General features: G+C 31.0%; 1 protein-coding gene across 1 annotated transcript in view; it reads right to left on the bottom strand.

Moving 5' to 3' along the window:
* Positions 1–21892, bottom strand: part of LOC123670450 (sensory neuron membrane protein 2-like) — a 57533-nt gene extending 35641 nt beyond the window's left edge. The window contains exons 1-3 of the mRNA XM_045603944.1: positions 21701–21892; positions 14338–14495; positions 8892–9036 (exon numbers count right to left, since the gene is read on the bottom strand). Coding sequence (XP_045459900.1) covers positions 8892–9036; positions 14338–14495; positions 21701–21814 — 417 coding nt within the window. The 5' untranslated portion in view covers positions 21815–21892. The remainder of the gene's footprint in view (positions 1–8891; positions 9037–14337; positions 14496–21700) is intronic.
* Between the last annotated feature and the right edge of the window lie 786 nt (positions 21893–22678).

The raw sequence follows: 22678 nt of genomic DNA, 5'->3' as shown, positions 1-22678 counted from the left end.
ATTTTAATTTTACAAACAGCTATTCCAATTTTAATGTACAGATTATTTCTGTTTTTTTTTTTGTTATTTTGAATTTTTGTAATAGTTAAATTGATGAATTACTTGACCTATTTTAAAAATTGAGCATACTACGCTGTTAGGCTATATTTATACATACATATTGTATCCATACTCCTAAGTACGAATCGATCTAAAACCCCTGGAATATAGAGCAGAGTCAAACTGTGCCAAGAATGTTTATAATATTAATAATACTTAAGATTTCCAAATTTGTACTATAATATAAATATGCTATAAGGACATTCCTTTCAAAGAATATTTCCTTAATAATAGGTAAAGCGATATATGGAAATTTATAAGTAATTCTTTGTATGTAAGAATTTGTAATTAGGCATACGATCCTTCTTAAGGCTTTTGATATATGCTAGTAAAATTAATAATCTTTTTAGTATGTCGTTATGAGTTTGTATCTAATATTTTATTTACTGCTATTAGATTATAGTAATTTTTAACAATATTAACATTTTTACTGATAATAGACGGGATTTTAAGTAAAATTAATTGCCTAGATTTAGATAAATACGACCATGCCGTTATAAGGTTGTTTACGCTACAGCCTGTAGTATCCTGCTACTGGGCATAGGCCTCTTTCCTCATGTAGTTGAAGGATCAGAACTTAAGAGTTCAGAGTTATAAGATTGTTTAGTTTAATTTATTAATATAGCTACTTATTCAATGTATTTAAATGAATAAAATACATATAATTTATATGTAATATTCTTGATAATAAACCTGTCTCCAACTATAAATATACTACACACATACAGCGAAAATACCTTTTCTCTTTGTAAGAGAAGTGTAGGACCTAAAGTAACATTGCGCTATTTCTGGTTGGCGCATACAATCCCGTCATAAACTGATAACGATCGTTATCAGGTGATCAGAAGATAACTGGGACCGTTGGCGATGTACTGAGAACACATAAATATATTTTTTTATTATACGGCTAGGCTGGCAAACAAGCGTACGGCCGTAAGCCGTCTGATGGTAATCGATTACCGTAGGTCTAGTATAGACGATGCAACATCAGAAGCATCGAAAGTGCGTTGCCGATCTTACCCCCGATCCGCCCTAGGAACTCTGCCCACTTTACCCACTTGGAACACAACGCTTCTTGAGAGCAGTGTTAATTAGCTGTGATTTTCTATAAGGATGAGGTACATCCCCAGTTGGGCTCCAAATTTTGAGCAGGATTACGTACTTGTGGGGGCTCAAAACGATATATAGAATGTTCAACTCCTAACTGCGTTCCTTAAAATGGGGGGGGGGGGGGGTCTGGTATTTTAGTTTACGTACCGCGTAAAAAAATTTCTAGCCCTTTTTTAAATTACACTTTGTCTTAATAGACGAGCTATTGTGGCCACATACTTCTGCGTAGTCGTCTAATACTATTTTTCTTAGCCCTAAAAACGTCGAGAAAGTAAAATATTATAAGTAACTGCCGCATACAACTTTTTCTCGCAGAATGTTTTTTATTGTAAAATATAGCTGTGTTTGCGCGTTCACGAAAGGTATCACGCAGAATGAGTCTATCAAAGTAGCTTATCTATTTAACCAAAATCCACCTTTTGAAGGAACGCAGTTAGAAGTCGAACACCAGACCAGAAACTAATATTTATGTTTTTACCAATACAAAGATCTACGTCGCTTTTTAGTTTACTTACAATACTAAAACAGAATGGGTCTCACCGTGGTAATAGTGCGGTATTTTTAATTTACTTACAATACTAAACCAGAATGGGTCTCACCGTGGTAATAGTGCGGTAATTTTTAATTTACTTACAATACTAAACCAGAATGGGTCTCGCCGTGGTAATAGTGCGGTAATTTTTAGTTTACTTACAATACTAAACCAGAATGGGTCTCACCGTGGTAATAGTGCGGTAATATTTATGTCATGATAAAAATACGTGCCATAATAAAAAAAAATACGTAGTGATCTCATAAATTGAATTATCATTATTCTTATGGAATTATGATGACATCCTCTTGTATATTTGCTTGAGATCGCATTAGTTTCTATCTATACGGTACGCATAATTCTATTTCGTATTTATTGTAATAACGTTATATTTACGATCAACAATTAATCAGGTCACTTGTGTTTGCGTGTTTTATTCAATATAATTTAATCTTAATATATATAATTTACGCGTCACGTTGTTTGTCCGCGATGGACTATGTTAATTAAATGTGCATACCGTGTGCAGTTTGATCCAACTTGAAAGATAGGCTGTATTTTATTTTAATACTAGCGACTCGCACCGGCTTGGGGTGCGGGTGCAATGCTTTTACTAAATATACTACAGAATGCGTATTGACTTGACTATTTTTTCGTCTATCTACGTTGTATTACTTGTCGATATAATTGAAGTCGAATTTTCTTCGTTTGTCTGCGAACACAATTATTTGTGAAACGTCAAATATATTATCTTACTAGCGACCCGCCCCGGCTTCGCACGGGTGTAATGCTGATACTTAATATACTACAGAATATCTTTATTTATAGTTTTAAGCTAGCTTATAACATGGTTATTAACAAAATAACAACAACATTCAAATATGCGTCGTTAGATTACACGTTGTTACAGAGTGCATTGAAGAAATAAAAGTTCACTGCTCGTTACCCGTAGGTGATAGCGTGATAATATGTAGCCTATATGTTGACCCGACTTCTTAATAATATTCGTGCCAAATTTGAAGTAAATCTATGCAGTACTTTTTGAGTTTATCCCGGACATGCGTTGAGGAAATAAAGGTTCACTGCTCGTTTCCGGTAGATAATAGCATGATAATATATAGCCTATATGTTGACCCGACTTCTTAATAATATTCGTGCCAAATTTGAAGTAAATCCATGCGGTACTTTTTGAGTTTATCCCGGACATGCGTTGAGGAAATAAAGGTTCACTGCTCGTTCCCGGTAGATAATAGCATGATAATATGTAACCTATATGTTGACCCGACTTCTTAATAATATTCGTGCCAAATTTGAAGTAAATCCATGCGGTACTTTTTGAGTTTATCCCGGACATGCGTTGAGGAAATAAAGGTTCACTGCTCGTTTCCGGTAGATAATAGCATGATAATATGTAACCTATATGTTGACCCGACTTCTTAATAATATTCATTCCAAATTTGAAGTAAATCCATGCGGTATTTTTTGAATTTATCCCGGACATACATACAGACAAACAGACAAACAGACGAACAGATAAACAGACAAACAGACAAAAATTCTAAAAACTATATTTTTGGCTTCGGTATCGATTGTAGATCACACCCCAAGTATTCTTTCAAAAAAATATTCAATGTACAGTTTTGACTTTTCTACCATTTTATTATATGTATAGATATGTATATGTATAGATATGTAATTTTTTTTTTCGTTACCGTTTTCGAAGTTCGCCAGGTCAGCTACTGTTACCTACTATGGCAGTCAACTTAATGCCTGTGTTTTAGGAAACATTCTACTGATATACAACGTAAAAATATATGTTTAAATAATATAAGAAAAAGCACATTTCCAGCCAAGCCTCACACAATATCGCAAATGGTTTGCATTATAAATTTATTAATTTTTAATTATAGTTTTATTTGCACTTTGATTGAATAATAACAACAGTCGAAGAGGATTAAAAGCATTCAAATATATAAAAACAAGATAATGCTTAAACAATAGCTCATTAAAATTAATTGTTTCATGTTTTTGCTTCTATTTAATATGTATCTTTATTAATCTGTACTATACGTTTACTTTGTCAACAGAACTTTTTTAATTGTGTCTCTTTTAATGTGTTTTTATTTAGATTAATGTGTTATATATAATGTAAGAAGATATATTATATAAGAATTACTTATAAATGGACTTTAAACATAAATTATAATAAAGTTAATAATAATAAATATCTACACAATAACACGATCGTCTGTTCCTAAAGTAAGCAACTTAATGCTTGTGTTATATAGGTAACAGCCGACTGGTATAGCTACATTTTTTTTTCGATAAACATATTTATAAATAATAAATATATATAAAAATATATAATATATATACTGATATTATAAAGCTAAAAAGTATTTATTTGTTTTAATTGGTTCAAATTGAAAAATTCTTTTTTTTTAAATGAACGCGGGTACAACCAAGGGGAAACAGCTAAAGTGAAATAAAATATATATATTTTTTACATTTATAACAATAACGATATTAATAAGAAGTAGGTACTTATAAATTTACCCCCAAAATCTAAAATATGTACTGATATTATAAAGCGTGGAATTGATTAAAAAAGTTATTGTTCTGTTCGCAGAGCTAATAAATAAATAAATTCTAAAATAAAAGTAGCCTAAGTTACTCCTTACTATATCAGCTATCTGCCAGTGAAAGTCACATCAAAACCGGTCCAGCAGTTTCAGAGATTAGCCGGAACAAACAGACAGACGGACAAAAATGGTAAAAAATGTTATTTTGGTATACGTATCGTGTATACATCATGTATACATAATAATATGCATTTAGTATAAAGCGGTTATTTTAATATTACAAACAGACACTCAAATTTTATTTATTTGTATAGATTGACTTAGGATTTATTCTTTACATTTATAACAGTAGTAATAATTACAATCTCATTATTATTATTATTTATCGGTCTATTATGGCAAATAACCAAGTCCTAAGCACTCGTATATACGAACACAAGTATATACGAACTTTGCTCTGGTGCTTATATCGAGTTACTTTATCCGCTTGGATATAAGATACTAAGAATTCACGTCAAACTCGTTCATCAGTAGGTAAATATTTTAGTGCTAAAGGTAGCTGTTTTGGAAAAAAAACATTAATTAAATTTAATTATTGTATATTTTATTAACTGACTTTAAAAAAGGAGGAGGTTACTCAATTCGACCGTATATATATATGTATGTTCAGAGATAACTTCGTCATTTATGAACCGATTTTGATAATTCTTTTTTTGTTAGAAAGGTGATATCTTAATTGTGATAAGGAAACCATGATCTAATGATGGGATCCCAGAGAAATCGAGGGAAACCCTCGAAAATCCGCATAACTTTTTACTGGGTGTACCGATTTTGATGATTTTTAATTCAATCGAAAGCCGATGTTTGTCACGTGGTCACATTTAAATTTCATCGAGATCTGATCACAACTTTTGGAGTAATCTTTGATAATGCATATTTACTCGACTATTTTTTCGTCTACCTACGTTGTATTACTTGTCGATGTAATTGAAGTCGTTTTTTTTTCGTTTGCCAGCAAACACAATTATATTTAGCGTCATTGAATAAAATACCTCATAGTAATTAATTAGGAAATAAAGTTTAGATATAAGCCTAAACACCGACTGTCGCGGGTTCGATACTCGCTCGGAGTGGATATTTGTGTTTTTACAAATATTTATTTCTGTTCTGGTCGTTAGTCCTTGTGGGTCTCCCCACGCCTCGAAGAGCACGTTAAGCTGTCAGTCCCAGTTATTACGAGTATCATGTACACTTGTTAGCGATAGTTATTCAGAGTAGTGAGTATATCCGCCAACCCGCATTGGAGCAGCGTGGTGGATTAAGCTGTAAGCTGCTGATCCTTCTCCTACACGGGGAAAGAGGCCCATGCCCAGCAGTGGGATATTACAAGCTGAAGCACAGCCTACTATATACCAAATTAAAATATGTTATGTTTACAAGAAATACTCACAAGATTGTTTACCTATTTATAACATAGATTTAAATTAGAAATGTTTGTTAAATAAGAACGCAATATTGCAAAACCTTGATCAAATCAAAAGATCATTTTTCACAGGATAAGGAACTAACATCAGAAATTAATAATAAATACTCGTATCAATAATGCTTAGCTTTAGCTTATACCTGTTCATAATCTATGACAGTAACCTAGACGACCTCGGTAGTACAGGTCGACCTAGCGCATTGTTAATTAACTTTCCTATGTAATATTTGTATAAAAACCAACTAACTAAGTCCTTATGGAAAAAATATGTATATGTATGCACGTAACATATTATTCATTGGCTAGCTAACTTCACGTTGCTAACTTCTTCTTCGTTGACTAGCTAACATCAGGGTGTCGGTTGTTTGTGAAACAAAATTCTCATACCGAGTTATGAGAGGCTATGAGATTATTTGATTCACATTATTATGTATATAATAAAGTATACTGATATAATTATAAAAAAAATTAGGATTTCAAGTTAGATTCAACTTATGCCGTTTCAGCTCGCACAATCTACTATTTATTAGCCTTTTAAGGGCGGAGTTCACCGACTATCATTTAACCAATGTTTGAGTAATCAGCCGATGAATTCCTAAACATCGGTTATGCACCCGGTAAAGTATTCACTGTTCACCACGAATATTTTAACCGTGGTTACTAAATCAGGCAATCATACTGTCAGAGTGTTTGAACCACTAATGAATGAATGCTATAAGTCTACTCATTAGGGAAGTCACATAGTTTTATTTAGTTGACACGAGTTTTGGTGCCATCTATAGTTGGTAGCATAAAATAAAACGCTTTCAACTTGAGAAGTTCGAGAACGCATTGGAAACTGTTACGTTAGCATGTAGTGTCCAATTTGGATGGGTAATAACGGCACGGCGCTGTCATTGTCAATTTTTTTATTATTTCTTTGCACGTGCTAACATTCTCTGTGTTGATTATTATTTTGTTCTGTTGTGAGTGTTTTGTTTTTAAATTACGGTTTACTTGAAAAAATGGCAGCTTTAAAAAAGAGAAAAAACTATTTTCAAGCGATGATTTTAACAAACGGAATCTAGTTTTAAATGAGGAATCATTGTATTATTCGTAATAATTACGACGCATTTGAAACAGGTACTCTAGGTCTCCTTGTTTTGGTCTCTATATTTTCTAGATTTTCAAGAAGGCCTAAGGTCTTGATAGTTATCAATTAATACATTGAAATTGAACACTGACTGCGTGTTTATCTCTTACCAAAAACTTTCAACTAATAACGTAATGTTGCAACTGTTGTAAAGTCACAGCAGAATCTGTTCAGCAGATGTCCGAATATGACATTGATGGACGGTTAAACAATGCTGTAGAGTTCGGTTATAGTAATCGGCTGTTTAAGGGCTGTAAACACTGGTTAACGTATGGTGAACAGTAAAAATGATTTAATCAGTTGTTTAACTGATAAACAGCCGTTTTAAAAGTAGGTGAACTCCGCCCTAATACGTTTAATAACTTTAATGGTTTTATTACAATAACTTTTTGAAGTGAAACTTCTTCAAAATTGTTGTGATTTGAAATTTGATGATACGAAAATGCGTTATGATAACGAAACAAACATATAAATGTATAGGAAAAAATGAGATAGAATGAATTACTGCTCGAAACGCGAAAGCAACGCGTTTTGCATGGCGCTTACGATCTTTTCTACAAGTCCAATCATGGTCAATAAAACAAATCCCAACACCTACCTTCCTACGACTTTTTAACCGACTTTATATTCGACTGTATTTTTTTAGAAGGTTGACTTCAACCGTGTGTGAATTGCAGACACACTTTTTTAATATTTTATGTAGGAAATAATAAAAATAATCAATAGCAATGATCTTTAATTCAAGATAATTATGTAATTATTTTAAAACTCATTAATTTTAAAATTACAAATCACGTGTACGAAAAAAGTTATTATCGTCGATAAAATGTTTTTTATTACGGAAAAAGAACCACATGCCATTGTTAGTTTTACCCACGGCTTCATTATTCGTATGTGCTCATGTGTAAATATACAAAGAATTTTAATTAATCACTTTAAGTGACGGTTTAGGTAACTATAAAGAATAGATTAAACTATTCTGAATTTTGAAACCTTTGCAGGTACTTGAATACTTTATTATGTGTATACGTAATGTTGTCAATGGAAGCATTTTATTTACAACGCTTCGACGCTTTGTTAGAAAAAATTATTTGTATTAGAATGAATTATATGTTTGTACTTTGGAAACTTAACCAACACGAGAGGAATTTGAACATAAAATGAGTACCGGGTTATTGCGTTAATAGGGCAACTGTGGTAGGGCACAGCAGGAAATTTTTCTGCTCAAAATATGGAGAAGCCCGACTGTCATTCGACCTTAAAGAAGATCACAGCTAAATAATATAGTTTTCAAGCAGTGTTGTGTTCCTGTTGGTTAGTAAGGGTAAAAACATCACCAAATAAAAATAGCATAAACCTATGGGATATTTGAAGATCTTTTCTTTTTAGCATTTTAGCAACAACACTTCGAAGCGTTTTTGGGATTTGGTTCATATATGTGTATAGGAATAAGGAATAGGAACAGGTGAGTAATCAATAATGTTAAACCGACTTCCAAAAAAGGAACAGGTTCTCAATTCGAAATGTATGCTACCTTTACCTGTAGAACTTTTGACTGGGTGGGCCGATTTTGATGATTTATTTTATTTGAAAGGTGGTGCGTGTCATGTTGTTCGATTTGAATTTGATCGTGCTAGATTGGATGACTACTTTTTTAATCTTTGATAACGTATGTTTACTTGACTACTTTATCGTCTACTTTCGTTGTACTTGTCGATGTAATTAAAATCTTTTTTTTTTTCGTTTGCGAGCAAATACAATTATAGTTATTTGGCATTGGTTACAATGAACCAGCATACCAATCATTAATTTTTAAAATTATTATTAATTGTGCAGATTCTCTCAATCACAAAACGTGTAATGTAAATTTTTATCCTCGATATTACGAGTATACCCTGTATATTAATAGGTTGAGTGTATTTATATTGTTATAAATATATTTATATTACTTACCAAGTAGGAGTAGTTAATCAGAGTAACATCATCGTTTTCACTCAGAGTGCCCGACGCTTCTTGATCGAATTGAAATGTTTTCTTTAGCATGTACCTAATCGTGTCGTTTGGCCCGTAACCCAATATTCTTTTGACTCGATATTCTCTGTAAGGAGATATTTGTTTATTTATTTGTCATCAATGGTGTTTACAAAACATTGAAAACAGAAGCTAGACAAGTTTACGGGAGCGCGAAAGGGCTTTTTAAAAAATATTACATTAATTAAACTAAAACTATTTAATTAAAAATTATTAAAATTACAGTGGACACGTCCGAACAGAATTACATGCTCTGGATTAATCGTTGATTTAATTCTAATTAAACTTTCTCAAGACATATGATCCCAAAGCATGAGACAACGTGAGAAATCATTTGTTATTCCTATTCCGCTGATTAAGCATTTACTTGTATTGTTCTCATGCTTTGGTCCAACATAACTCTTCCCCCCTTAAGTTCGAAACCGTCGGAAGAATTTGACTTCTGAAGGTTTCGACCCTTGCTTAAAATTTTATTCTTAACACTTTTTATAACTAAAATTAAACAAATAGTAATTAATATAAGATATAAAATTAGAGTTCCAACACTGACACTGTTAACTTTTATTATTGATTTAATTTCACTTTCACTTTCACTTTCACTTGAACTTTTCATTTTTAAGGCCGCAGATAGATACTTTATGTCATCCAAATTAATTCCCTTAATATCAATCGGATCGACAGGAATAGGGATTTCCTTCTTTGGCTGAGGTAAATTAATAATAGGTGTCACCTTGTATTCAAATTTTTCCAATGTGTGTTGAAGATAATATAAATGAAGATCATTAAGTAGAATCTCGCAGCCAGGATCTATTTGAACGAGATAAGTTCCCATCATAAATGTTTTTGTTATATCGTTTCCACATTTGTAAGACATTACTTCCTTATTTCGTAAATATATTTTCCAACGGGCAGAAGAAAGACGTTGTGCTTTAACTTCTTCGATATGAACTACTCGTCTATGGCATTGAGTTAAGTCATTGTGAAACTGCATCAATTGTTCCATACACGTTATCGTTGAGTAAGGGATAAAATTATGTTCAGTGCATATGTACTGATTATCGCCGAACACATGTTGACACGGAGACGCGACCGGCAAGTACTTCGAACCTTTCACCATAAGGAAGGGATATTCGGGAATAATAATGAAAGTTTTGTTTTTAATTTGATCAAAAATAGGCAATGAATAAATTTTATAATAGTTATACGTATTATTATCTGTAAGGGGAACTTCTATTATAAATGTTATCTGGTTTCCTTTTACATACGCCTTAACAGACAATGTTCGCTCTATTTTAATTATATTACTTTCTGTTACAGGATACAATAAACTATGATATTTTTCTATAGAAGAAAATATGTAAAACAATTCAGTAGAATTAATTATTGATTGATGTAGCACAGAAATTTTACTAAAGGCTAAGGCTGTCTCAATTTCACTGAGTGTTATATATATTGAACGGAAATTATTAATAAACGTACTATATATACTCAAAACATAAGTGGAATATATTGAGTTTTCTTCTTTTGTCACTATGTCTTTCGACATACTTTCTACGCGTTTTAAACGTTCATTAATAATTAAAGAATTGTTATATAAAATTTCTGTACTATTAATAGAATAATCCAACATTTTGGAAACCAGGGTATTTTATTATCGATTAAATTTTGTTTGTTATATAATTTGTTAATAAGATTATCATAGTAAAGCGCGTCTTCGTGATCTAAGTTACCAGTTATCGATTTTATAATAGAACCTACGGGATTAAGCAAACCTCTTCGAAATCTTTGTGTTGGTGCTATCTGTTTTGCCTTTTCTATAGTTATATCTTTTAAATATTCTACCTGCATTTTCATATTACTAAATTCATACATATAAGGTTTATCTGTATTAATTACTCTATTAAAACCACTATACTTATTTATTTTAAACTCTAAATCGACAAAAATAGAACTTAAATCTAATACTTTTATAATTAACCACTTATTTTCTTGTTTATAGGCCTGACCTTGTTTGACAGGTAACAGGCCTGGGTTACCTTCAATCTTTTGAAGTTGAAGGGATTGGGTCTCCTTCATCATCGCCAGGGCGATTAAACACAACCTGTGGAGGTCGTTTTATATTTTTTAATGGAACCTTAGTTCTCCGCTTTCTAATCTTTACAGGCACTAAATTACGATTAATTATACGTTTGATACATTCTTTTATATTAATAGTACCTTTCTTAAATAAGGAAATTATTATATTTGCAAAATCTTTCCTATGTTCCTGGTGTTCAAAATATATAAAACATTTAATTTTGGGCCGGATATACTCTTTAAGGAATTGTTTTATTAATTGTAAATTATTTAAGGGTAAGAAAACTTCAAGGATTTTCTGTTTTGACCTTATTAAATCTTTAACCTGAATTTCGTTTTTAAGCCACGAAAATACTAATATCTGATTAGACTTAGTATTGATAGCTTCATGTAAAATTGGAATACTAAAAGAATCACGTTCTACATTTGAGTGGACTGTCTCAATACTAGTGCTAGAATCAGAATGATCTGGAGGTTCGATTTCAGATAAATCTCTAGGACTTGCTGATATTGTCGCCTCCGAGTCAGTTCCAGTCAAAGTTCTAGAATCGTCTGTATTACATTTTGGGGATAATTCTAACATTGTGTCTGTCTCTGTCACGTCACGTAAGTGTTCTTGGAGTTGAGATTCTCTATCATCAACATTTACTGACAAAGAAGTATTATCATCTGACTCTATTGCATTTAAGTTTATACATATGGAAAAATTTTCTTCCTGCTCATCATTATCAAGGTCACTAGAATTTCCTTCGTCAGTCAGCTCGTCTATTTGTTCTATATTGTATGTTACGTCATACATGTTGTAGTTATAATCATGAATATATGTTTTATTAATCGGGAAACTCGGTTTATTATTAGTTACCGTTCTCCTTGAAACGTCATTTAGTCCTTGTCCGTCTGGTCTAAAATTATGCTTATAACCAAATTGTGTCGGGGGTTTATAATGATTATTATTAAATGAAGGACGATACCCTAATTTTTGTACAGGACGATATCCGTACTGAGGATTAACTCTTGGTGTTGGTATTTGTGGGTCTTTCGGAATTTCATCTTTAAATTGATAAAAATTTGGACTAAAGCCTGTAAGCATTAGCACATGTGCCTTTTGATTTCCTTGAGGTATTCCAAATTTATATTGAGGTTGTTGATTGTATGAATTAAATGGCATAGGTATATTAGGTTTAGTAGCAAAATTTAATTTTGAATTTAATAAATTTGAAAATTCGTTACGTTGATTATACTGTTCGTAAAAGTTTAATTCTTCTAAAACAATACTTAACGCAGATTCTAACGATGTCGGTGATTTTAATCTAACTATTCTAACCATATTTTCGGGTTAATTATAAAGAAAAACGTTAAGGGATGTATTATTGTAAATGACTATTTTACTTTGCCTAATATCCTCGTTTAATATTTGATTAACCTTAGATAATAAAACAGAACGCACTGATTGAATTCTATTACAAAAATCAAGGTAACTTTCTCCTGATTTTATTTTTAAATTTTCTAATTCTATTGCGATACATTCTTCGCTTCGCGGATCTCCAAAATGTTGTATTAATAAATCTTTAAATTCACTCCATGAAACAATATCCTCACGCTCACTGATAAGCGCGGCAGCGTCATCGACTAAGCGACTCGTGATACTATGCATAATATAGATATTTTGCTCCTCACTGCCTTGAAATTTATTGATTACATATTCACATTTTCTTATAAATAAGTTTAATTGACGTTTATCGCCACCAAAAAGAGGAATCAATTTTAATATTTCGTTTGGAATCAGAGTTATTTGTTCCATTTTTTTTTTTATTGTTAATGAAAAATTTTATAACTAAAATTATTAATTTTACACACAAATTATGATAATAATATTTCAATGATTTTGAATTGAAATATTAAATTAATATATTAAACAATTTATTCACATTATTTTTTTATCACAAGTACAATTTTTAATATTTAAATTAATTATTAACAAAAATACATAAGAAAACCAGAAAACGTTATAATAGGAGAAGTCTTATCCCAAAATAACAAGAGACAGAAGGAAGGTGAAAAGTTCTACTCACCAACCGGTCACCAGCATCGCCAGCTCCTGGACTCCTCGATCACTGTCTTATTTATTTGGTTCGGGATTGTTTCTTACAGACCTTCGAAAGCCCAATTATTCGCTGATTTTGAAGACGAATTCTTAAGAACGAAGGCTGTAATTATTTTGAAACAATCCTACCGGCTGCGCCAGACAAGTTTACGGGAGCGCGAAAGGGCTTTTTAAAAAATATTACATTAATTAAACTAAAACTATTTAATTAAAAATTATTAAAATTACAGTGGACACGTCCGAACAGAATTACATGCTCTGGATTAATCGTTGATTTAATTCTAATTAAACTTTCTCAAGACATATGATCCCAAAGCATGAGACAACGTGAGAAATCATTTGTTATTCCTATTCCGCTGATTAAGCATTTACTTGTATTGTTCTCATGCTTTGGTCCAACATAACTAGCTTCAATTTTGTGAGAACGAAAGAAAAATTTTTTTGGTTAGTATATACTATATATAGTTATTATTTATAAAATACAAACATTTGTATGACCTTATCGTGTTAAGGAAAGTCTTATAAAAATATTGGTCAAGTTTATTTTGATCATCAAAACTGGTCGAGAGGTAGGTTTTGTGTACATTGAACCAGAATTTTTTTGGCTCTTTTTTATTTTATTGAGTGTTGTCGCACTTTAGAACTATATTTAATAAATTGTGTGTCTATAGATATATTTCATACAAAACGCTTTCAAGTCTAAAATTTGACATATAAATTTTCTTATTTTAAATGACTTTACGACTTATTGACATGTCTTAAAAATGTCTGTCTGAAAGTCTGGAAAGGCATGTTATTGAAATTAAAGCTATTATGCGCAAGAAAGAGGTGCCCGTCGCTACTTAAGCGCATTCGCGGCAGCCACAATAGTATTATGAAACTGTGTGTAGATAGATGGGAGAGTCCAATGCTGCGACATTGGATAAATCTCCATGTGATATGACAAAATTGTAAATATAAAAATGTTACTATTTTAAATTTGTAGTAACACTAGATTATAAGAGACATTGTTACTAACACTATATGGGCTAGACCCGAAATAAATGTTATTATTGTAATAATATAACAATTTATAAATAATAAATATTAACCAAAACTTATTAATATCAATTGAATGCAATATGATTATGAGGTTAACTTGAAATAACTTTGTTACCAAAATATATATTTTGGAGCTAAAGAACTTACTTATAAACGTATGGACCGATTTCATTTAATATGGGTTTAGCTCCATCATTCACGTCTTCAGCGTTGCTCACATTGAATAGATAAACTTTAAATTGTAGTGGTACTGGCAATTCACGCCATTTTTCGAACATCATTGACGAATTTTCGATTTGTAAACTCTGAAACAAAAGGAAAACAAACGGACTTAGTTTTCATTTATTGATCATTAATACGTACAAAGATATATAATAAAATATATAAATGCAGTGCGTCATAAACAAAAAAAGTTTGACTGCTCTTATACTATAATATACGAAGGTAATACGAGAAAAAGTTAAAAATTATATTTTAACCATTAGAAAAATGTTAACTCATCAGATGTGACACAAATATATATCTTTTTTTTTATTTTGTTACATTAAAAGTATTTCAGAGTAATTAATATTCACTTTTCAAACATCATATACATTACGCTTATCATACACATCTAGTGAAGTTTATATTAATAGTTGTATCTAGCCCGTAAGATTCCACTGCTGGGTATAAGGTATCTTTCTCCATATTAAGGATTGGTGCTTAATCCACCACACTGACTGCTCCACTTGAGGGTTGGCGAATATGATTGGGGTAGTAGGTAGAGACCTAACCATCAGGTGAACCGCACGCTTGTTTATCGACCTAATTATATATATCAGATTTGCTGGGTCATTAACATTTTTAAAAACGGCAGAACCCTCGACCACAGCTTGGTCTACGGTTCTGCTATCACTATCCATGACTCGAAATTAAAAGCGAATGCAAAATGAAAAATAAAGATTTAATTATATCATAATTTTAATTTTTATTTACTACAAACATATTTTGCAATGGTAGATAATTTTTTTTGAACTACCGTCACTTAAAAAGAAGTAACTAAAATGCTATGAAAATTAAACGTAATTCCCTTAACTCTTAACGAGAGCTTCACAAATTATTTCAAGATATAAGGCAGAAAATGGACAGAGTTCCACTACTAAACAAAGGCTATCTTTCACTAGCTAATAACAAAAGGAATCTGCCCCTTTACCGATCCAAACACGCTTTCGTCAACTCGATTTCCCGCCAATATACATTACATGAAGACACTGATTGTCATACTGCGTTCACATTGGTCGAGGGAGTACACGCATTAGGATCATTACATATTAAATATTATAGTCTAATAATTTATTAGACGAATAAATCAAAGTACAAATGCATAAAACCATGTATGTTTCAACGATTTTCTTTTATACAAATCGACAACCGAAGACAGACATTAACGGACATAGCAAAAAAAAATTATCGAATTATATGCAGTAATTCGGACGGTATAAGGGTATTTAAATTTCAGAGAATCATTTATATATATAGATTAAAGTTATCTACGCGATTTACAACCTAGAAATTATAATTTTAAGATGTGTATGTAGCGAAGAATAAATATTACTTCTAAGAATCTAAAAGCTTAAAAGAAAGCTGTAACATAGAACTACTTAAGATTTGGGACGTATAAGGATGAGACATACATCTACGTAAGGTTGTCGGTGTAGACTGGATGTGGATTGCGGAAAACAGGGATGTCTGGCGCATACTTGGCGAGGCCTATGTCCAGAAATGGACTGTGATAGGCTGAATAACAATAATTATAACAATTGATTCCATTTGTCTCAACGATGTAATGCAGGTCAATCGACGTTAAGCACTAATTACTTACTGAATATTTATTCCTGTAAAGACGTACATCGGGTAATAACTTGATCTGAGTCGTAAACATAAAGAAAAATAAAAAAAAATCATAGTTTATAGGTCATTGTTATAAGTTTTATGTTTAGTTTTTTTTATTGTTATTAAAGTTACGTGTGTATGAATAAATTATCTTTTTTTTATTACAATTTTCATTTTATTACACGTTAAACGCTTAATATTGTGAATATATAATGTGTTAGCTGTAACTTTAATTGAATGAATCATATTAGTTTTACAAGATGAAAGATATTCGTATAGAAAAAAATATATAAATATAAGAAGGAATATAATAAATAATAAGAAGCGTAATTTGTAATCGATTTCAAAAAAGGAAGAGGTTCTCAATTCGACTGTATTTTTTTTTAATGTACCGTCGATGATTTTTTTTATCGAAAGGTGTCATGCGGTCCTGTTTAAATTTAATTGAAATCTGACAAACACATTTTGAGTTATCACTTCAGTTCAGAATTCAGTAAATACATATTATTATACGTCGATCTGCGTTGTTGTGTTCTAGGTTTTAAATTAAAATTGTTAATTAAAATTTTATGTAAATTTTTAATCAATTATACGCTATTTTTTATTTTGATAACGTATGTTGCATTGTGTTTGAATAAATATTTAAATAATTCCCACATTATAGCTTAATATTTAAGAAATTTTGAATATGTATAAGTTATAATAATATATAACAATATATACGTTTACATTAAAGAAAAAGAAAAAAAACATGTCCGTGTTTAAAAATGCTCACTAAGCGATGTGACTGTGGTTATTTTAATTCTTTTTGTTCTACTAACTATTTATCTATTTAAAAATGCGTAATAATCTAAGTACATTTAATTTTAACCTGAACCTAACTAATGGAAAATTATAAAAATATATATTTACAATTTATTTTTACACAGCGGGGAAAAATAATATCAATGAAGTTCTGTACTGTCATAATAGATGGCGCTGTCTTACGAGGATTAAGGCACAAAAACGTAAGGTAAGGTTCAATTGTATTCATTGGAATAGGTTTAAGTAATTATGTATATACCTATAGAATATATATATGGATTAAGCTTTGATTCTTCTTCTACACGGGGCTAGAGGCCTATGCCCAACAGTGGGATATTACAGGCTAAAGCGCGTATAGAAAATACCTTAAGACTTTTCATATTGTGTTGTATAACGTTGGAATAGATAACACCCTACTGTACTGGATTTAAATTGATTTCACGATTCAGCCTGTAACATCTCATACGCCTCTTTCTTCACATAGGAGAAGGATTGCAGATTAATCCACCACGCTGCTCCACTGCGGATTGACGAATACATTCCCTATTATGAGTAACGATCACTATCAGGTGTTTTTGATAATAGCCTGGATTGACAGGTTAACGTACTCTCCGAGGCACGGTGGACTCACGAGGATAGACATTCAAACCGGAAAGAAATATTTGTACAAATACAAATGTCCATCCTGAGCGGAAGTCGTACGCACAAACCGATCTTGTAGGTTACACGCAATACTAATAGAGCGGTTGTTATTGCAAATTGACTTACCAAAAATGTATTAACAGTTGCTTTTGCTTTTTTTTAATTCTTTTGTGCTCACCAGTTAAGAAACAAGTATACAAAAATATATTGCGAGCTACTTCTTAGAATAAAGGAAAAAAGTTTTCTCAACTGTCAAACTACTGATGTAGTCTAGGAGAAGTTCTATTAATATTAGCACATAAATTTAAACTATAGTTTTATGTCAAACTGTGTTGTTTTAAGGCGGTTTTGAAAAATTTATAAACAGAAATATGGTCTAATAAATGTATAACTATTATTATTCATTATAACTATATAGACGCACATATAAGTCAGTTAAACTTGGAATATAATTCATTTTTCTTTATTACGAGCTATTTCAAGCAAAAATGATTGATGAGTATTTAATCATTAGTAATTTAGTCCATGGCAAGTCAGAGAAAAATATGTTACAGTCTTCCACACGAAGGTGTGACGATTGGAAACGAGATTTATAAGCTGTAATAATATTTATTATAAGTTTATATAAACATGTAACATTTTTATAATGTTACTAGCTGACCAGGCAAACGTTGTCTTACCGCTAAACGCTATTTAAGATATAGGGGTTGGTGGTAGAAGGGTAAAAATTTAGGGTTCACATAAATCTAAAATAAATAATTAATCAAAAAAAAATTGGAGGTGGACTACCCTTAACATTTAGGGGGATGAAAAATAAATGTTGTTTGATTCTCAGATCTACCCAACATCCACACAAAATTTCATGATAATCGGTCAAGCCGTTTCGGATTCGGAGCAGTTTAACTACAAACATCGCGACACGAGAATTTTACATATTAGACTAGCTGACTCGGCAAACGTTGTCTTGCCGCTAAACGCTATTTAAAAAAAGGGGTTGGTGGTAGAAGTTTGAAAATTTAGGGTTATATGTATTTTTCAACGCCAAATCATAATAAAATAACAAATAAATAATTTACCTAAAAATTAAAAAAAGGGGTGGACTACCCTTAACATTTAGGGGGATGAAAAATAAATGTTGTTCGATTCTCAGATCTACCCAACATGCACATAAAATTTCATTATAATCGGTCAAGCCGTTTCGGAGGAGTTTCGTACATCTTTGCTCTTATCTACTACTCTATTTGTTTGTATTTTGATGCACAATAAAAAATATTATTATTGTTGTTATTATATGAGACAACGCATTGTATTAAAGTGATAAGTGATTTAAAAATAACCAGAAGCGAATTTTGACAAAAAACTACAATTGATATACATAATTGAACAAATTTTTAGTTGAGTGCATTATTTTCGAAATAAATATGACATACCATACATTATTTGGCTAACTGTACGACATCTTATCTAGACTATTTTTTATTTATTTCAAAACAAAAATGGATAAGGATGGATAATATAGGAGAAGTGATGCATTGTACACATACAAATTCTTTAACTCATTTCAAATGTATTATTATGTTTTGTAAAATAGAAATTATTTATTTAAAGTCATTTTATATGTATACGTAAAATATATAACAATGTTTTGGTCACGGTGCGTGTAGTCATATAACATCGACGATTTGCGGGTTCGATTCCCGTTTGGGATGGATATGTGTATTTGTAAAAATATTTCTTTCCAGTTTGGATGATTTCCGGTCCTTATGGGTCTCTCCACCGTGCCTCGGAGAGCATGTTAACCCGTCGGTCCCGGTTGTTATTATGTACACCTGATAGCGATCGTTACTCATAGTAGTGAACATATCCGTCAACCCACAGTGGAGCAGCGAGGTGGATTAAGCTCCAATCCTTTTCCTAAATGGTGAAAAAGGCAAATGCTCAGCAGTGTGATGTTAGGTACATGTTGAATTGTGATATATAACCAGTATTACTTAATACTTACTTTACTTACTTAATACTAAGGATAAACATAAATATAAAAATCTGATTTTGTATTCAACGCCATTTATGTGCAAATGGATTATGTATATACATTTATACATATTACATGTAAAAAATAATTATAATTAATAATAATTTTAAATGATAATTTAACAAATAACTATTTAATTTTTGTTTAAAAAAAAACGTTGTTTATTTCAATTGATAAAAAAATTACCTGTAAAATGGTTAAACGAATACGTAATAGCTCAAAAGTCCTGGAGGGTTAGGCTTTGGTTATTTCATAAAATCTGATAATTTCTCTGCGAATGCTCCCAACACCGGTAGGAGCAATGGCCAAATATGAAGTTTAACTCATAGTGGCTTTGAAAGATCAGAGGTTGAGGTTTCTCAGCTTTTATAAAATGACGAAGGTCTGCCACTCGCGGGCTCTTGGGCTATACGCGTTCACTGTCGCTAATGAATCCAGAAAGAGGTTAAGGCTTTACATTTATTCTCATAATATTTTACGGTTCTTTATTTCAGCTCGAAATTTTATGTCTTTGACGAAATACATTAGAAGTTATGTTGCTCACGTAAGTTGAATTTCTTATAAAGTAAGCTGTGAGGATATGAGATAAATATTGGTTACAATTTATCATATGTACATACATTGGTAGCTTAACTAATCTATACAAATAAAATTGTCTGTTTGTAATATTAAAGTAACCGCTTATTACTAAATACACGTATACACGGCACATATACCAAAATAACATTTTTTACAATTTTCTTCTGTCTGTTTGTTCTGGCTAATCTTTGAAACGGCTGGGCCGATTTCGACGGGACTTTCTCTGGCAGATAGCTGATGTAATGAGGAGTTACTTAGGCTAACTTTATTTTAGAAATTTATTTATTTTCTAACTCTGCAAACTGAACAATAACTTTTTTGTTAAATTCCACGCGGACGAAGTCGCGAGCACAGCTAGTCCTATCTTAAAACTGATAAAACAGCATGTACGTACACATACTCAGATCAACGAATTTATATTCTATGCCTTAAATATAAAAATTTAAAAAAACCAAAAAAAAAACAACTTAAATAATTTAAGAATGCGTTTTTAAAAAAGTTATGAAGTAACAATAAAAAAAGCAAATTGTACTTAGCGCAGTGACGCCAAACATGCAACTTTATGCAAATTTTATGTATAAGTAATATTGCTTCGGTAGAGCCGGTCGGTGCACATGCCAATGGCTGCAGGTTTATCATAATTAAACTAACCTCACCTGACTTTTGATTCCAATATAGTAACAAATCTCCTACATAGAAAAATAGACCTTATATCCTAAGGCTAAGTGACCTTACAGCTGGATTGATAAAACTATGTAAATAAAAATGAGTCTTTAGATGTATTAAGGTTCAAAATTCTAGAAAGACTGGAATAATCAGGATATTTTTTTTTAATATTCTTGATTGTTGTAGGTGGTTTTTATGGAAAAAATGAGCAAATTTTAGAAAACGTAAAGGTAGTTAAAAAAAAATCCATGACGTCCCAGTTTCTATGAAAGAATTAAACCAATCTACTTAAACTTTAAAGTAAATTACGAACGCAATTCGGAAAAACAGATTATCGTAACATTGATAGCAATATAAGAGCCTTTAAAAACATGCTTGCTATTTGTGGTGTTTGTACTATTTCGTTATTCAAAACCCAATATTCTATTGTCAAAATAATCTTCAAAATCGATTATGGTAATAAAAAATTAAGGAATTGAATGCGCGAATGTCAAACTTTTTATCCGAACTTATATTTAAATACGATATTTGTTATATATTTTTTTGAAAGTTGTTGCATGAATTAAAGAATAAGTCGTATAAGTCTTTGTTTCGGGTAGAAAATATTTCAGGTGAATTTGTATATTTACTTAAAAATAATTAAACAATTAAATTTATAAATTTAAAAGGTTTTTAACTTTACTGACTTCATGGGAAAAAAGTTGAATTTATTTAGTAAAAAAAAATGACAACTGAATCGAGAAGCTCCTCTTTTTTGAAGTCGGTTAGCAAATAAGAATTTATTTTATAATATCATATTTATGTGGTATATATTACAATAAAGAGTCTATTGAAAACGTTTATAGTAATTGTAAAAGTATTACGAACTAATATTACTAACAAAAACAAAAAAATAAATAAATAACAATAACTTACTTTGTGTATTTGTTTCTGGACGATCTTCGGGAAACCCCACGATGCTAGGACTATGGCCACAATCAAAGCACACACAGACACACTAAAAAACAGTTTCGCGTTCTTTCCAATCATTTTGAATTAAGAACTTTAGCAAATAATTAAAATGCTATGCGAATATTCGTCTAATACTCTTACAAAAAAAAATCTGTAACCGATAATTATTTTATCACTTCTGCTAAATAAAGATAAAATAATATTTTATAAAACCGAAGTCATGTCCGTCTGCGGTTAAATCGTAAACAATTATAAGAGATTCAACGCACGTGGTGTCTTTTCTTGTATTTTTTTCCGATATAAGCAAATGGCGATGCAAAAACCAATTTTAACTAACGTATGTGATTACTAGACAAGGATGCATACAATAAAGTTATTAATAATTTAATTATTATTTACGTAAATTTGTAAAACAATTATCTAAGTTATGAATAAGTGAATAATTTTTCGCATTAGAAATCTTTGTGCCAGTATTTTTCATTCGACTAATGTAATACTAGTATTTTTATACGAATTAAGCAATGAAATGAAATGCTTTGTTGTCATTTCATAAATAATTATATGAAAATATATAAAACACATCTTTTAACTTCGAAAAGTAAAGTAATTTTTTGACGTTCCTGTCATTCAACTTGTCAGACTAGTTTTTAACCGATTGTAGACAAAAAATGGCAGGTTCTCAATTCGACTGTAATTTTGAGTGTACCTCACACTATAATACACGAGAGCTGATACTTGTGACGTCGATTCGATCGACATTTGACGAGTTCCTACTTTTTGACTTAACGCTAACAATTTTTTTTCTCTTTATTTAATTATTTATTCAATTTTAGAACAAAACAAAAAACAAGAAAAAGCATACAGGGACGTATTTATAGAATATAATTTCATTAAATATAATTTTGTCTAAAATAATGTTACAACAAAATTAAAAATTGGGTG

The sequence above is a fragment of the Melitaea cinxia genome, chromosome 4, assembly GCF_905220565.1.
Source record: "Melitaea cinxia chromosome 4, ilMelCinx1.1, whole genome shotgun sequence".
NCBI lineage: Eukaryota > Metazoa > Arthropoda > Insecta > Lepidoptera > Nymphalidae > Melitaea > Melitaea cinxia.
The sequence above is the reverse complement of the archived record's forward strand: the minus strand, read 5'-3'. Positions and strand labels throughout refer to the sequence as shown.